This window comes from Accipiter gentilis, chromosome 25 (genome assembly GCF_929443795.1).
Source record: "Accipiter gentilis chromosome 25, bAccGen1.1, whole genome shotgun sequence".
Classification (NCBI taxonomy): domain Eukaryota; kingdom Metazoa; phylum Chordata; class Aves; order Accipitriformes; family Accipitridae; genus Astur; species Astur gentilis.
Window position 1 is genome coordinate 16,393,337 of NC_064904.1, and position 13,462 is coordinate 16,406,798.

The window sequence follows — 13,462 nt, forward strand, 5'->3', positions numbered from 1 at the left end:
GCCTGTGCTATTACTTTCACTTACCATAAGGACTAAGACACAAATGAGGTTCTCTGGGCCAGATGCAAGTGACATCTACTTGGAAATAACCTAGAATTAGCTGTAAATGAAACTGTGTTCAACCAGCACAGCGGTGTACATAATAGACACAAGACTAGTCCTGCCATTCTGTTAAGAAGTCAAAGAAATTTGCATGCACACATCAAACAATTGTGCAAGCATGTGTAGATCTGAGCAGAAATACATCCAACCCCAGGTATCCGGGTTTCCAAGTATATCTCTGCGTGCTAAGCAAAAAAAGAAAGGTGTACGATTGTGTCAGTCTGCAGGTGTACTTTGCCGGTTACGCACTACAAGTCTTCTTTCTGCTAGCCTACAAAGAGAAGAGACTTCACAGCCCTCAGCTACGGGGTCTTGACTCTCAAGCTATGACAGCTGAGACTTTTTGTTCTCACAGTCGCAACATGCAGCAGCTGAAAGAGCAGTCTAAATAGCAGTCTAAGCAAACCTAAAGCACGGAGGGGGGGCACAAACAGATGCACGAAGGTACACCTGTGTGAATGCGGACGCACACACCGGGCTGCGTGCATCTGCGGCACGGGCGTGCGAGGACAAGCCCCGGCTCCGCGAGTACCCTTCGAGCGCCTTCATTCATTCAGAGAGGAGCCCAGCTCCAGCTTCACCTGGAGACAGGTACTCACCCAGCCTTCGAAGCCGTCGCTGGGGCCTGCGGAGCGCAGGAGGTCCTGGAAGTGCAAGGTGCAGTTGGCCACAAAGTCGTCGTAGCCGATGGGGGTGTCGTGGAAGACGGACAGCTCGATCTGATGGCCGTCGGTAACCGTGGCGGAGAACTCCTCGTTGTAGGTGGGTTTGTTGGTCTTCTGCTTGGTGCTGGTCTGCCCGACGCGCACCTGGTCCACGCTGACGGTGACATAAGGGTCCAAGAGCTGGTAGCCCTTGCGGAAAAGCGAGTGCCGGAGGGACCAGCGGGTGGGCTGCAGGCCCACCGCCTCCCCGATCCGCACCTTCAGGTACCCGTTGAACTTCATGGCTCCGGACATGGCCGCCCCCCCGCGGCGCCCGGCAGCCCGGAGGAGAGCCAGACCCCTCTCCCGCGGAGCCGGGCCGGTAGCCAGCCCCGCCGCGCCTCTTCAGGGGGCCGGCCGGCGGCTCGGCGCCCGCCCCCGGGCCATGCCGGGCCCCGGAACCGCCGCCACCCCCCTCCCACCTCCTCCCTCCGCGCACCGCCCACCTCCCGCGGGCAGCGGGCAGCCGCTCCGCCGCCCAGCCCCGGCCTCTCCTGCCGACGGGGAGCGGCGCCGTCCGCCTCGGCTCGGCGGGGAACACCTGGGGCGTAGGACGGCGCTGGGCGGGGAGGAGCCGCGAACCCGCGCCGCGAAGGCGGGGCCGGGCGGGGGAGCGGGCGGGACGGACGATCGCACGGCTCGGCCCGGCCCGGCCCGGCCCGGTCCGGAGGGGGAACCGCCTGCCGAGCCCTGAGAAGCGCGGCGGGGAAAACAACGCCCGGTGCTAGGGTGCGGGGCAAGCAGCCTGCCCCGGCGCTGGCCGCCTTTCCCCGCCGATGCAGGGGTGCGCCCCTCCCGCACGCCCCCGCCCCCGGGTCTCCCAAACCACCCCCACCCACCCCCCCGGCGGCCGCAGCCCCTTCCCGCCGCGTTTCACACCGCCCGGGGAAGGGCTGAGGCCGCACCTGGTCGTACCTGCGGTGTATCGCCGGTACGAGCTGCACGGGGAGAGGAGTTCAACAGCGCAGCCTTATCGCAGCTGCTTTGCACCTTGTCTTTTATGGCAGGCGTTTTACAGCATCCTAACGCTGGAGCAGCGCATTCAACTAGGAGAACGGGTACAGGCAATAGGAAGAGATGTTGAGTTTGATATTGAAAAGTTTATTGTTACGACTCTGCCGTTTGGGATTAATTGCATACGATTAATGTTCTTGGCACTCGGCATGAAGGGTTTGTTTCGGAGTGGATACCTCTTGGTTTTTCATTGCACTTTATTAAGTCAGAATCTAAATACTTTTGATTACTTTCCAAAGTTCACAGCAAAATGGCGTGGACTGGGTAGGGGAGCCTTGAAATCCTGCTTTCCTGGTGATACTGTTTGGCCAACGTTGTCTGAATTAGGTTGCAGTCCCTGCAGCGGAAGAAGACGTGGTCATCTGAAGGTCCCCGCCACTGCTGGACAGTGCCAAGGCTGGCTGAGAGTGTACAGCCTCTTTTTTTTTTTTGGTGTGTGTGTTGCTTTGATTTTTTCTTTTCTTTTCCAGCCTACTCCTCTCCCCTCAGCCCTTTATATTTCACATTCTACCCATTCCCTAGCAGACCGCTTCTGGTTTCCCACCCCGTCCTCCTCCACACACACTTTTTTCCTTCTAGACACTCCACATTTTGTAGGAGCACCAAGGCAAGGCTCCTTCCAGCCTCAGACAGAGCAGGGCTCCTATTGCCTACTTGGGAGAGAGCAGGTGGAACAGGTTCAGTAATGTGATCATTCCTCACATGGAAGCAACAGTTCTGCCAGAAAAACTCACAGACCCTTAAATCAGACTTTTGACAGGTCTCCTTGCAAGGCTTTTCAGTTCCTTGATCTGTCACTATTAACTGGAGAAAAGAAGCGTTTAAGAAGTTTTTGGGCTTGGTTAGAACAGTTCATCCCGGGGAGGAACGCAGGCTTAATCTGAGGAATTGCCAAACTGCACAAAATCCAGCCACCATGGGGGCTAGGATCTTGTCTCCAGAAGTGACCAGCTCGAGTCCTTTTAACAGAAGGTATGGCTGAGCAAACACAGAGTAGTCTGTTCCCATAAAAGACTTAAAGATTTAGGAATTTTTTTGTTGGGTTGATGTTCCTGCTGAAACGCATTTTAGCATTAGCTATGATCATTCTGGGTAGTTTTATTTTCCCTACAGCTATCCTGTTTTTAATCTTCACACCTTCTTGGATTCCTTCATCCCACAGCAGTGAGCTGGTCACAAATAAACATTTGTTTTTTATCAGCTGTACATCTGCTATCACTTTAATTTCTTGATTTACCACTGTTCTTCTTTCATGACACCATAAAAGAAAAAAGCCCCCCACTTACCTTCTCAAGAGCATGACTATTTGCCATTTTGCACTTTCGTCGTCTCTATCCTTCCTAGTCATGAGCTATCCCTTGGAGTCCATGAGCCAGGACAGAATCCATACTGACCATCATGGGCAACCCACAGTTCTTAGATGACTTCACCAGGACTGTCTGTAATGGCTACAGACAAGACTTAAAGACAGCCTGAACTTTAAAACACCCAGGATGAACATCCACAGGATGAGTCTGAAGCCCTCATAAAGGCTGGAGCGCTTACTCTCCAAACTCCAAATCATCAAACATAGATTTTACTTTGCTTAGAGGTCTTCAAAGAGCTCAGTGCAATAGCAGTGAAGAATGGTGATTTAAAAAGAACAAGTTTTGGCTTAGTGCAGCATGTCCAGTTTGCCCCCAAGTTTCTTGTGCTGGATCTATTTATTTGCCTTATGGAAATTAAAACCTCTATAGGCTCCCCCAATAGTGCAGATAAACCCTTTTTAGAAGTCTGAATATCAGCTTATATTCACAAGAGCTCTTGGAGGTTGGAGACTATAGTTTATATATAAACATAAAATACCAAACTGCCATAACACTGACAAAATTTTTCTCTTTACCTTTTCCTCAGTTTTCTGAGGGAGCAGAGATGAAAGCCTTCCCAAGCAACTTGTTAGAAGTAATGACTGGCTCACATATTTACCGACACAAACAGGGAGAAAACCAAAATCTGCTAGTTAAGGGTTCTGACGGTGCCATTTCCTCTGCTTAATCACACAAGGTGAAGTACTTTGCTGCATACTTTTTCCATATAGTGGTTCATTGGAGTCTCGTGTGATAACATGATTCCTGTACCTGGGCCTTGGAAAAAAACGAGCAAGTATTGTAAAACTTATAGAAAAAACAGGTGAGCTACAGTTATAAATTTTTCTGATAAGCAGCAGTACCCATTGCTAGCCAGTTTTCCACTGGAGGAAAAAAAAACAATTCTGTGGACTCATATGATGTGAATCTAATTAATTTTGTTTATCCACTTGAACTAGCCTGGAACAGATCATCTCGAAGAGCATCTGAACACACCCCTATTCTGAACTCCCAGCCAAAGCCCTAATGTCCTGTTCTCAAAGAAAACCGAGTAGTGACATGAAGTCAGAACATACCCTGCCTACTCTCCAGACATCCAAGCAGCGGAAAAACACCCCCAGTTCAGTATTTCCTTCCAAGAATCAAAACATCCCTGCACATAATGACCTTGCAAGGCTGAATACAGCAGCACCATCTGGTGATGGCTGCATTGAACCTCCTTGCACAGCTCTCGGTGCCAGGCAGGTCTGCAGGAGCATGGCTTCTCTTCTCTTCCCCAGCAGGAGCTCAGAGACCAGGCTCCAGACATGGCAAGTTGATTCATTTTGTGCCCTCAAGTGTTCAGGGAGGCTGAGCTCTTCCCAGCACTTCCTGCCAAGCTGCATGGTTTCCTGAGCAATCGGCTGATGACACATAGTTGTGTTCAAGAAACCAGCTGAGAAGAATGAACAGCTCTCCTGATGTTGTGCCTGAGCAGCACCATGGTGGATGGCGTGCAATGGCAACAAATACAAAATAAAGCACATGAGGCAATACAATCTGAATTATAGGTAAATTACAGGATAAACAAACAGATAATAGGCAATCTTACTAACCTTCTACCAATCTGGGAGATTTGTGTAGTGGTGGAGAACTTCCTGGAAAAAACAGGTTAGAGCTCACCAACTATCAAAAAGACAAAGAGACTATTAGTAATTATTAGAAACAGAACTGAGAGCAAAGCCAAAACTGTCATTCAGGCACTGCATAAATGATACACCCATACCATTTATATTGCGTGCAAGTCCACTTCTCCCTCCGTCTCAAAAAATGCACAACAGAGCTAGAGAAGGCACAGAAGAAGATGACAAAGGTGATCAAAGGCATGAAACAGGGTTGTGAAGGGAGAAAGGCTGCCTAGCTTAAGATTTTGAATCTGGGAAAGAATGACTGAAGAGGAAAATGTGAGGGAGATCTGTACAATCATAAACCATATGAGCTGGATGAATGGAAAAGGATTTCTCATTCTTTCCCAGAATAGACCTAAAGGGCACTCGGTGAAATTATGAGGCAGCAGGTTTAAAACATACAGAAGCAAATGCCATTTCACACAATGCATAGCTACAATATAGAATCCCTTGCAAAAAATGGAGGCCAGAAGTATAAACAGCCTCATAAAGGGGCTAGACATTTATGGAGGATGGACTTACTAGTAGCTACTGACCATGAGATAAACCCTGGCTCAGGAACTTCTTAAACCACAAATTGCCAGCTGGGAAGATTGCACAGAGGACGGACCACTCTGTGTTTCTCTTATTTCTTATCTTTTTCTGCTTAAGCATTTTACTTCTTACTCTGAAGCCTCAGTTACTGGCCACTTGCTGGAACAGCATGGCTGAGGTATGATGAATCTAGGAGGGACCCGGTGTGCCTATTATATTACTCTGGATTGTAATTTCCAAATCTAAGTGAGAAAACTCAGGAATGACACCTCTTGAGACTGGCTTAGCCACAGTTCCCTGCAGATGGGTGAATGGCCAAAGATGGGAACAACTCTCTGAGTTTACTCTTGCATTCTTCCTTCAGGTCACAGTAACCTTAAGGATAAGTTTATGCAAGTTCTCTCTTAAGTTTTTGGTAGTCTGTCTGGAAAACTTGCAATTCGGCTCCACAAACAAAGCCAAAGAGCTTGGCTAAGCCCTGTTATAAGTTTATGATTTAAGCCTGGCCTCATCTCACACTACAGCTATACACAAATTAGAGCCCATTCATGCACCATTTAAAACCTCCACTTCTTTTTCCTACAAAGTGTGCATTCCCTTCACCAGTAACCTATAATTCTGTAATAATTTAGTATCGTCCCCATTTGGCAAGTTAAGCGCAAATGCTTAAATTGCTCCACTTTTTAAATTTCTACCAAACACTGGTTACATTCAGAAGTGAGTCTGTAAAGCGATGGAAAAACTTTGGCTTTTACAACTACCATTGCAAAAATGCTACCGACATTTCTTGTAAATGGAACTGCAGTTAAATACACTTTAAAAATACAAAAATTAAAAGAGCTGTAGAGGCTAGTGAAGCAGGAACTAACTCTATTTGGTTCCTCTATTAATTTTAGTCTATTTATACAACTTCCCTTTTATAGTTCTTTCTGTAAGAGTTCTTGTTAAACCTCTAAATAATGACAGCTGGTAAAAACTGAATATCCCATGTGTGGAATCATTTGTGGTCTGGGGAAAAAAAAAAGAAAAAGAGAAAAGATCAAATTCCTCACTAATGATAATAATTATGGGATCAATCCAAAACTCAAAAGTCAAAAGCAAAGCTGCCACTGATTTAAGCTATACAAGAATCAGCCCTAGTTTGTATGTCTGCTGTTGCTCTTGATTTATCCCAATGCAAACTAGAAAAAGAGATTTAGCGTAATATCAGCTTTTCTTAAGTAGCATGCATACTTATTTTCCATGAGTAAATTGGAGCTCACCTGATCCTTATTATTTTTTATTTTTTGGAAAACACCAGGTCATTTTATAAAGTGCTGGTATTATAAACTGCAGAATATAGTTTATAAGAGCACTAACTCCTACAAGCCAGCCATTAATTCAACTAATGGCCTGTTTGTTGTATTAAACTGCTCTCATTTGTCTGGGTCCATTAACAAATGCAGTGGTCATTAACTGTTAACAGCAACTCAGTTATTAGATTTTATTACTTGTACAGGAAACACTGGAGAACAAACCACTTGTTTTGGTTTACTGGGGTTTATTTCTTTCCCAGCAGTCTTGCCCTATTATTTATAATTTAGCTCCTCACTTATTCCCAAACATGACTGACACAGAAGTGGGTTCAAGCCATCCATGTAGACAGTTGGTTCACATGCCAGCCCCTCCTGCCAGCCCCACCTAGCCCAACAAACCTCTCCTTCAAACCAGAGAGCTCCCAGGCACCAAGCATTTGGAGCAGCCTCTGCTTTTCTGTATCTCTTTGTTGGCCAGCAGCTTCCACCTGCATATATAATAATGGGATTTAAGTAAAAGATACATTAATGTGTATCTAAGAGGCTGTAAAAAATCTTCTGCTTCATTCATGGTTCTCTCTCTCTAATTCACTGAAATCCAACATTCAAGCTTAAAAATATCTTTTACCTCTTTGTTGGGGCTGATGCATCAAGTAAGTGTTATCTCTTTCTGTCTTGCACAAACATTTAGTCCAGGTCTCTTCTGGCCTTGTCTTAGAGCCACAATCTTGCAAACGCTTGCATGTGAGGAATGTTACCCGGTACTATCAAGATCTGAAAGACCTTCCAGACTCTGAATGCTGAAGACCCCCGATGCACACGTTACTTGCTCTGCTTTCTTCACCCTGATTCAGTTCAAAGCAATGGAAAAACAATACCATTGTCAAATTGTCATGAAGGACTGGCAACAGCTTGTCATGAAAGCGGCTTTCACCAAGCAGTCTGAGCAGTTTTCTTCAACCTGCAGTGCCATGAGACACAAATGAGGGAGGAAACACCCAGAAATGTGTTGTTAGTGCTCTTTGGAAACAAGATCTTCCGGACTCCCACCAATCAGTGTTAGACCTGACTAGTGTTGCAAGACAGCTACCAGTACTTCAGAGGTGGAGATACGTGAGGTGACTGTGGTTTACCATCTGTGGGAATGGGTATATTTAATGAGATTGAAATAATGCAATTTCTGAGCTATTGGTCTTTTTCTACTGCACTGCAGTTATTAATGGTACTTAAGTTTTTCTCTCCTCCTACAAAGGCACAAGGGTACACCTGGTATAAACGATTCTACCTGTTCACTAAAGACTTGGGTCAATCAGAAGGACAGGGCCACAACCAGCACAGCGGCACAGTGTATCAGTGGCAGACATGGTGCTTAACTCTCTGAAGAAGAAAGGCCACGCTCCTCCAAATAAAGTGATTCACAATGCCGTATCTGAACGCGTTGCTTTGGAGATGCGAAGAGGATTGGTGGGGCATTTGGCTTGTGAAATAGGGTCTTATCACGGTTTGATTACACACAAAGCAGTCAGAGGATGGTCATGGAGTGCAAATTTGGCCAAATTACATCAGCCCAGTGCTATCTGCAAACCTCTGCAGATGCTATGGCAGCCAATGTAGCCAAGACAGCGTCAAGAGGAAAAAGGTGAGAGATTTTGCTAAGAACAGGCTCAAGACACTGCTAGTTTGTACAACCAGCACATGCGATTAGAAAGTATGCCTGTTATCCCCAGAGCAGAGGTTAAAGCCTATTCTGTATGTCCATGCCTGTGCCTCACGTGGTATGTGCATGGGGATGTGTAGTGTTGTGGTGCTGGAGACTCAAAGATATGAGTCAGCTGCTGCCTATAAACAAGCCACTTCTGTTACAACTTCCATCCTATCAGCTTCTGATAACAACTTCCTTCCTACCCTCTTCCCCAAGCTAGCACGTGCTGACACATTGTGCAACAAAACCAGTTGGGCAAGAAATTTAAAAGTATTTAAGAAGCCCAAGGATGTGCACTTTATGCCATTAAGATGCAGAGACTTGCTAGGAATGGTCCCAGATCATCAGGTGTGTATGCATTCTCTTTACGTTGTGGTAACACAGTAGAATAAAAAGAGGATCTCTGCCTCTTTCAGCTCCTGGTACAGCTCAGAACATAATAAATCCCAGGACTTTCCATGAACGGCAGGACTGTTCAAACACAGAGGAGACCCCACAGTCTGCTTTACAAACAGAAAGCAGGTGCCAGAGCTGTGATCTAGACCCTTGTTACAAAAAGGCTGAGCACCCCATTCCCTGCTCTTGCATGAGATACTGTGCCATTGTACCAAACTCCCTCTGCCTGTTTCCTCTCCTTTTCCCTCAGGCTCCTCTTGCAGAAACAGATCTTCCTAACAAAGTCACTGTGTGCTTCATGCAGCATGTTATTCCTTCTTTTTGCTTCCACTGGATCATTTTTCTTTCCCCAGGGATCTGGGTGTCAGCACAGCAAAGGGAGAGATCCTGCCATAACAACTGAAGAGCACATCATGATTGTGGTGCGGTTGAGAAGCCTGAGGGACAGGATGCCATTTAGAGGGACCTGGACAAGCTTGAGAAGTGGGCCCATGTGAACTTCATGAGGTTCAATAAGGCCAAGTGCAAGGTCCTGCACCTGGGTCAGTATCATTACAGGCTGGGGGATGAAGGGATTGAGAGCAGCCCCGCAGAGAAGGACTCGGGGGTACTAGTGGCTGAAAAGCTGGACATGACCCAGCAAAGCCAACCATATCCTGGGCTGCATCAAAAGCAGAGTGACCAGCAGGTCAAGGGACGTGATTCTGCCCGTCCGCCCCGCTCTTGTGAGAACCCACCTGCAATACTGCGTTCAGCTCTGGAGTCCTCAGCACGGGAAAGACATGGACCTGTTGGAGCAGGTCCAAAGGAGGGCCACTAAAATGGTCAGAGGGATGGAACACCTCTCCTATAAGGACAGGCTGAGAGAGTTGGGGTTGTTCAGCCTGGAGAAGAGAAGGCTCCAGGGAGACCTTACTGCAGCCTTTTAAGTGCTGAAAGTGGGCTTATAAGAAAGATGGGGACAGACTTTTTAGCAGGGTCTGTTGTGACAGGACAAGGGGTAATGGTTTTAAACTAAAAGAAGGTAGATTTAGACTATATACAAGGAAGAAATTTTTTACAATGAGGGTGGTAAAACACTAGCACAGGTTGCCCAGAAAGGTGGTGGATGCCCCATCCCTGGAAACATTCAAAGTCAGGTTGGACGGGGCTCATGGAAGATGTCCCTGGTCATTGCAGGGGGGTTGGACTAGATGACCTTCAAAGGTCCCCTCCAACCCAAACTATTCTATGATTCTATGACTTGCCAGTGCACTCAGCCACATCACACTGACAGGCTCATCCTTCCATTTGTGAGATACCTTTGTTTATACTCTCCATACTACTCTGGTCAGGAGCTGCTGCCTAAACCAAGCTGATCAGTCCTAGATGCACGTGGTAAGAGCTTCACATCCAGCTCATTTTAAAAGAAAGTGAATTAGAAAATTACGTTAAGATTCAGAGGGGAGAGTCAGGCCAGAGCCTGTCACTACAACAGTACATAGCTTTATTTCAGGTCAGTGAGACTTAGCCCCAGTGTTCCCAATCAGAGAAGCAAGATTTCAGTGAGGACAAGCACTCAGCTTTCAAGCCTGTGGTTCCCTTGTCTCTGCAGCACACACCCGACCAGGCATAGATGCACATCTCTGAGGTAAAAGATGCCAAGATACCCTGGGGGAAAAATAGCTTCTGGAAGCAGGTACCTGCCACAGTCAAATAAAGCTTGCGTGCTTCTGGATCAACAGGACAGACTCCTGGCTGCACTAGACCTTGTGCAGGTGTCAACACGATGTCTCTGGGAGAGAAACTGCGCTGGCTATGGAGAGCTGGTGGCTGTGTTGCTGAAGAGATTCGGAGAAGTTTGGCAGGCAGCTCCAAGGGCTGCCATGCTCTGATCCTGAGGAGACAAAGTGACACCCCTATCTGTTTGCATTGAGTGAGGAATAATCTCTGTGAGAAACCAGCATGAACTGTGCCCACCTGCCTGGTCCTCATGGGAGAGCCTGAAACTGAAATAGGTGAAATAGCAAATGATGGAGAGTTTGGTAAGCAAAACCACTGCAGTGGTTGCCAGAGATCTGTTTAAGATCTAGGACTCCAAATGTTCCCCAGAAATGTTTATCTAATATGAATATTATTCCTTAAGAAGTAGGATGTTGTTCTTTTCCTGAGTAGTTTAATTCTGCATTTTTTTAAGTCCTCAAAAGACTGAACTATGACCTGTGCTAAAACAACAGTAGATATTAAGAGTAAGTAGGCTAAAGAGGAGAGAAAAAGAAATGTATTAACATTATGGGACTATTATGACAACATGGTGCAGACTCATTATATTAGCTAATAATACCTGACTAAGTTGACTCCTTTAACACTCGCAAAGGATTTAGAAAGCCCTCAAAGTTCTTTATTTCGGTCAAGACTTAGCCTAATCTTTCAGTTTCCTGCCATGTCTCTCATTGAATTCCTTTTTCTCATTAAAAAAAAAAAGTCCTATCTGCCAAGAACTGCACATTCTTTTCTTCATCTCAAGTGCTGAACTCTGTTCCACTGAAATGCAGGAGCTCACCAATAAGCTCTATTTATCTGTACATTTTCTAGTAACCACAAGAGCCATCATCTTTAATACCTATAAAGCTGATGGAAGTTGAAAAGCCAGCAGGAAAGGGTTAGAATGAATGGAGTTAAAAGTGTACTGAGGTGAGTGTACTATAGAGAATATAATGACGATGAAGAATTCTCAAAGGGAGAAAGGAACAATTACCTGGACTAGGTGACTAGAAGAAAAAGAAACACAGAGGAGGTATTGGGCATTATTAACCTTTAAATTCTATGTAAGGAATATCAATTTCTATTTGTCAGTCCATTACAAAGAACTCTCCTCTTGGTTCAGAACTAAACCCTGAAACATCCCCTAGCATATGATTACTGTGCTGTGGCAGGCCTGCACTATGGGATATGCTGTGCATCAGATTTATCGCTATGTTTCTGCTTTAATCATACTGATAGGAGGAAAACATGCTGTGTATGCACTTTTACTGAGATCTTTAAAATCTCCGTAAATCATAAGAACTCTGTGATACCAAGGTGCCACCCCAAGTACCCATTGAGACAAACTGTTAGATTCCTAATTACTTAAAGTAACAGCTCTGTTGGTGCACACCTACGAGTAAAAGTTACCTGCATATCCTCATCCCTGTTCCATGGTGGTTACCACAGTGATACTCTCTCCTTCTTTTGAATCGGGGTGTAGGCTCAACCACTAAATACCAGTGTAGGCTCAAAAGCAGTCCTCTCTCGCATATCGCACTGAGAAATTCTGACACGTCTGCAAAGAAACAGGGAGAAACAATGGTTAAGACCTCCCTGTCCATCCCATTTCTGCCCCAAACCCTGCACACAGGCAGCAAATTGTACACATATGGATGTTCTCACTGAGCTGCAACTCATTCTGAATAATAAGCAGGGGAGAAAAACGAATGTCTCAGGATTGCTCTAAAACTTCAAGGCCCTGCTCTAAAATCTTAGAACTTATAAAACACGTAGAAAACAGAAGGTATAGCCACACTGCACAAGGGAAAGCACCCCCACGTACACAATGCTGCATCAGACGAACTCCGAAGTGCAGAGCTATGAAAACCAGGTTTTCTTCTCTTATCAAAGACCTCTAGATGGAGCTACCTCTTTTGTTTTCAAACCAACTAACAGCTAGTGAAGTTCTTCCAGCCATAAGGCACGACGAAAAATATAATGCTTTGTAAGGGAAGGAAGCTTAGGCATTTACAACAATGTACATGGGAGCATCATTTTGCATCCACGTTGTGCTGTCATTAGATATTCTAAGCTTTTTCATAATCCCTTGAGAAACCAGCTGTGTTGCCAGTGCCCTTGTACTGCTTTAAAAAGTCACCCCTTCCAGAAGAGTAACGTTTGGGAGCAAAAGGAGAGTCAAACTGGACTGCAGACTGCTGAGATCTGAATGTAAATAACACACTAGATCCCCAGCTGGACAGAGATCAGCCAGACTAATTTATCTCAGTGGTGTGGCACTGATAGACAGAAGTCTGGGAGCTGAGCTCAGTGCTGGACTAGGTCCCTGTGAAGAGGGAAAGACTGCATAAATTGGGACACCAAAGAACTCCTTTGCCTCCCGTGATGGGGCGGCTTCATTTCTGGAAGGCATACCCCTTCCATGGACAGCAGTAGCAATTTTCCCAGCAGGGCCAGCCAGCCTGAAGAGAACTGACTGCGCGAGTGTCACACTCAGCCTGCGTGATCCCATAAGCCTGGAGAATAAGCCTTGAGGGTACCACCATTCCAGCACTATGCACAGGAGGAATTACTAACGATATTGTGTTCCTCTTCGCACTGCACTACCCTCCAGGCCTGAGAACCGCAAAGCCCTGATTTTGGAAGGATTAAGGCAGCACACATCTCCCTTTAAACATGACCCCTAAACCCACCTGCACCCCGTCACCCTTGCACAGGGTGAAGAGCACAGATGGGCAGGGTCCAGAGTGAGCATTTCATTTCCCCTAATTTCTCATCGGCCCTAAAAAAGCCCCTGGGAAGGCAGGGCACCCCTGCCCTCCTTTGGCAGCCGCTGTGTTTCCCTGCTGCCGGCGCCTGTTCCACTAGAGGGTCCCCTCAGCCCGCAGTGGGGCCACGCAGGGAGCTCTGCTGAGTGCTCCTCCTAATGAAACCTGAAGGCCAGGCCCAGGAAAGTAAA

The 13,462-nt window shown here is 46.4% G+C and overlaps 1 protein-coding gene and 1 long non-coding RNA gene across 4 annotated transcripts in view; both read right to left on the reverse strand.

The window, feature by feature from the left end:
• Nucleotides 1-1,180, reverse strand: part of PRKCH (protein kinase C eta) — a 120,294-nt gene extending 119,114 nt beyond the window's left edge. Inside the window, exon 1 of the mRNA XM_049828647.1 lies at nt 702-1,180. Within this exon, the coding sequence (XP_049684604.1) occupies nt 702-1,061 (360 nt within the window). The 5' untranslated portion in view covers nt 1,062-1,180. The remainder of the gene's footprint in view (nt 1-701) is intronic.
• Nucleotides 1,181-1,897: 717 nt separating this feature from the next.
• On the reverse strand, nt 1,898-7,623 carry LOC126050501 (uncharacterized). Of its 3 annotated transcripts, XR_007509566.1 has the most exons (6): nt 7,291-7,623; nt 7,062-7,150; nt 4,932-4,988; nt 4,762-4,831; nt 3,703-3,943; nt 1,898-2,157 (listed from the first exon to the last, which is right to left on the reverse strand). It is a non-coding gene; the product is annotated as an uncharacterized LOC126050501 (long non-coding RNA). The 3 variants fall into 3 exon arrangements; XR_007509567.1 differs by lacking the exons at nt 4,932-4,988; nt 7,062-7,150; XR_007509565.1 differs by lacking the exons at nt 7,062-7,150; nt 7,291-7,623 and having other exon boundaries at nt 4,932-6,488.
• Between the last annotated feature and the right edge of the window lie 5,839 nt (nt 7,624-13,462).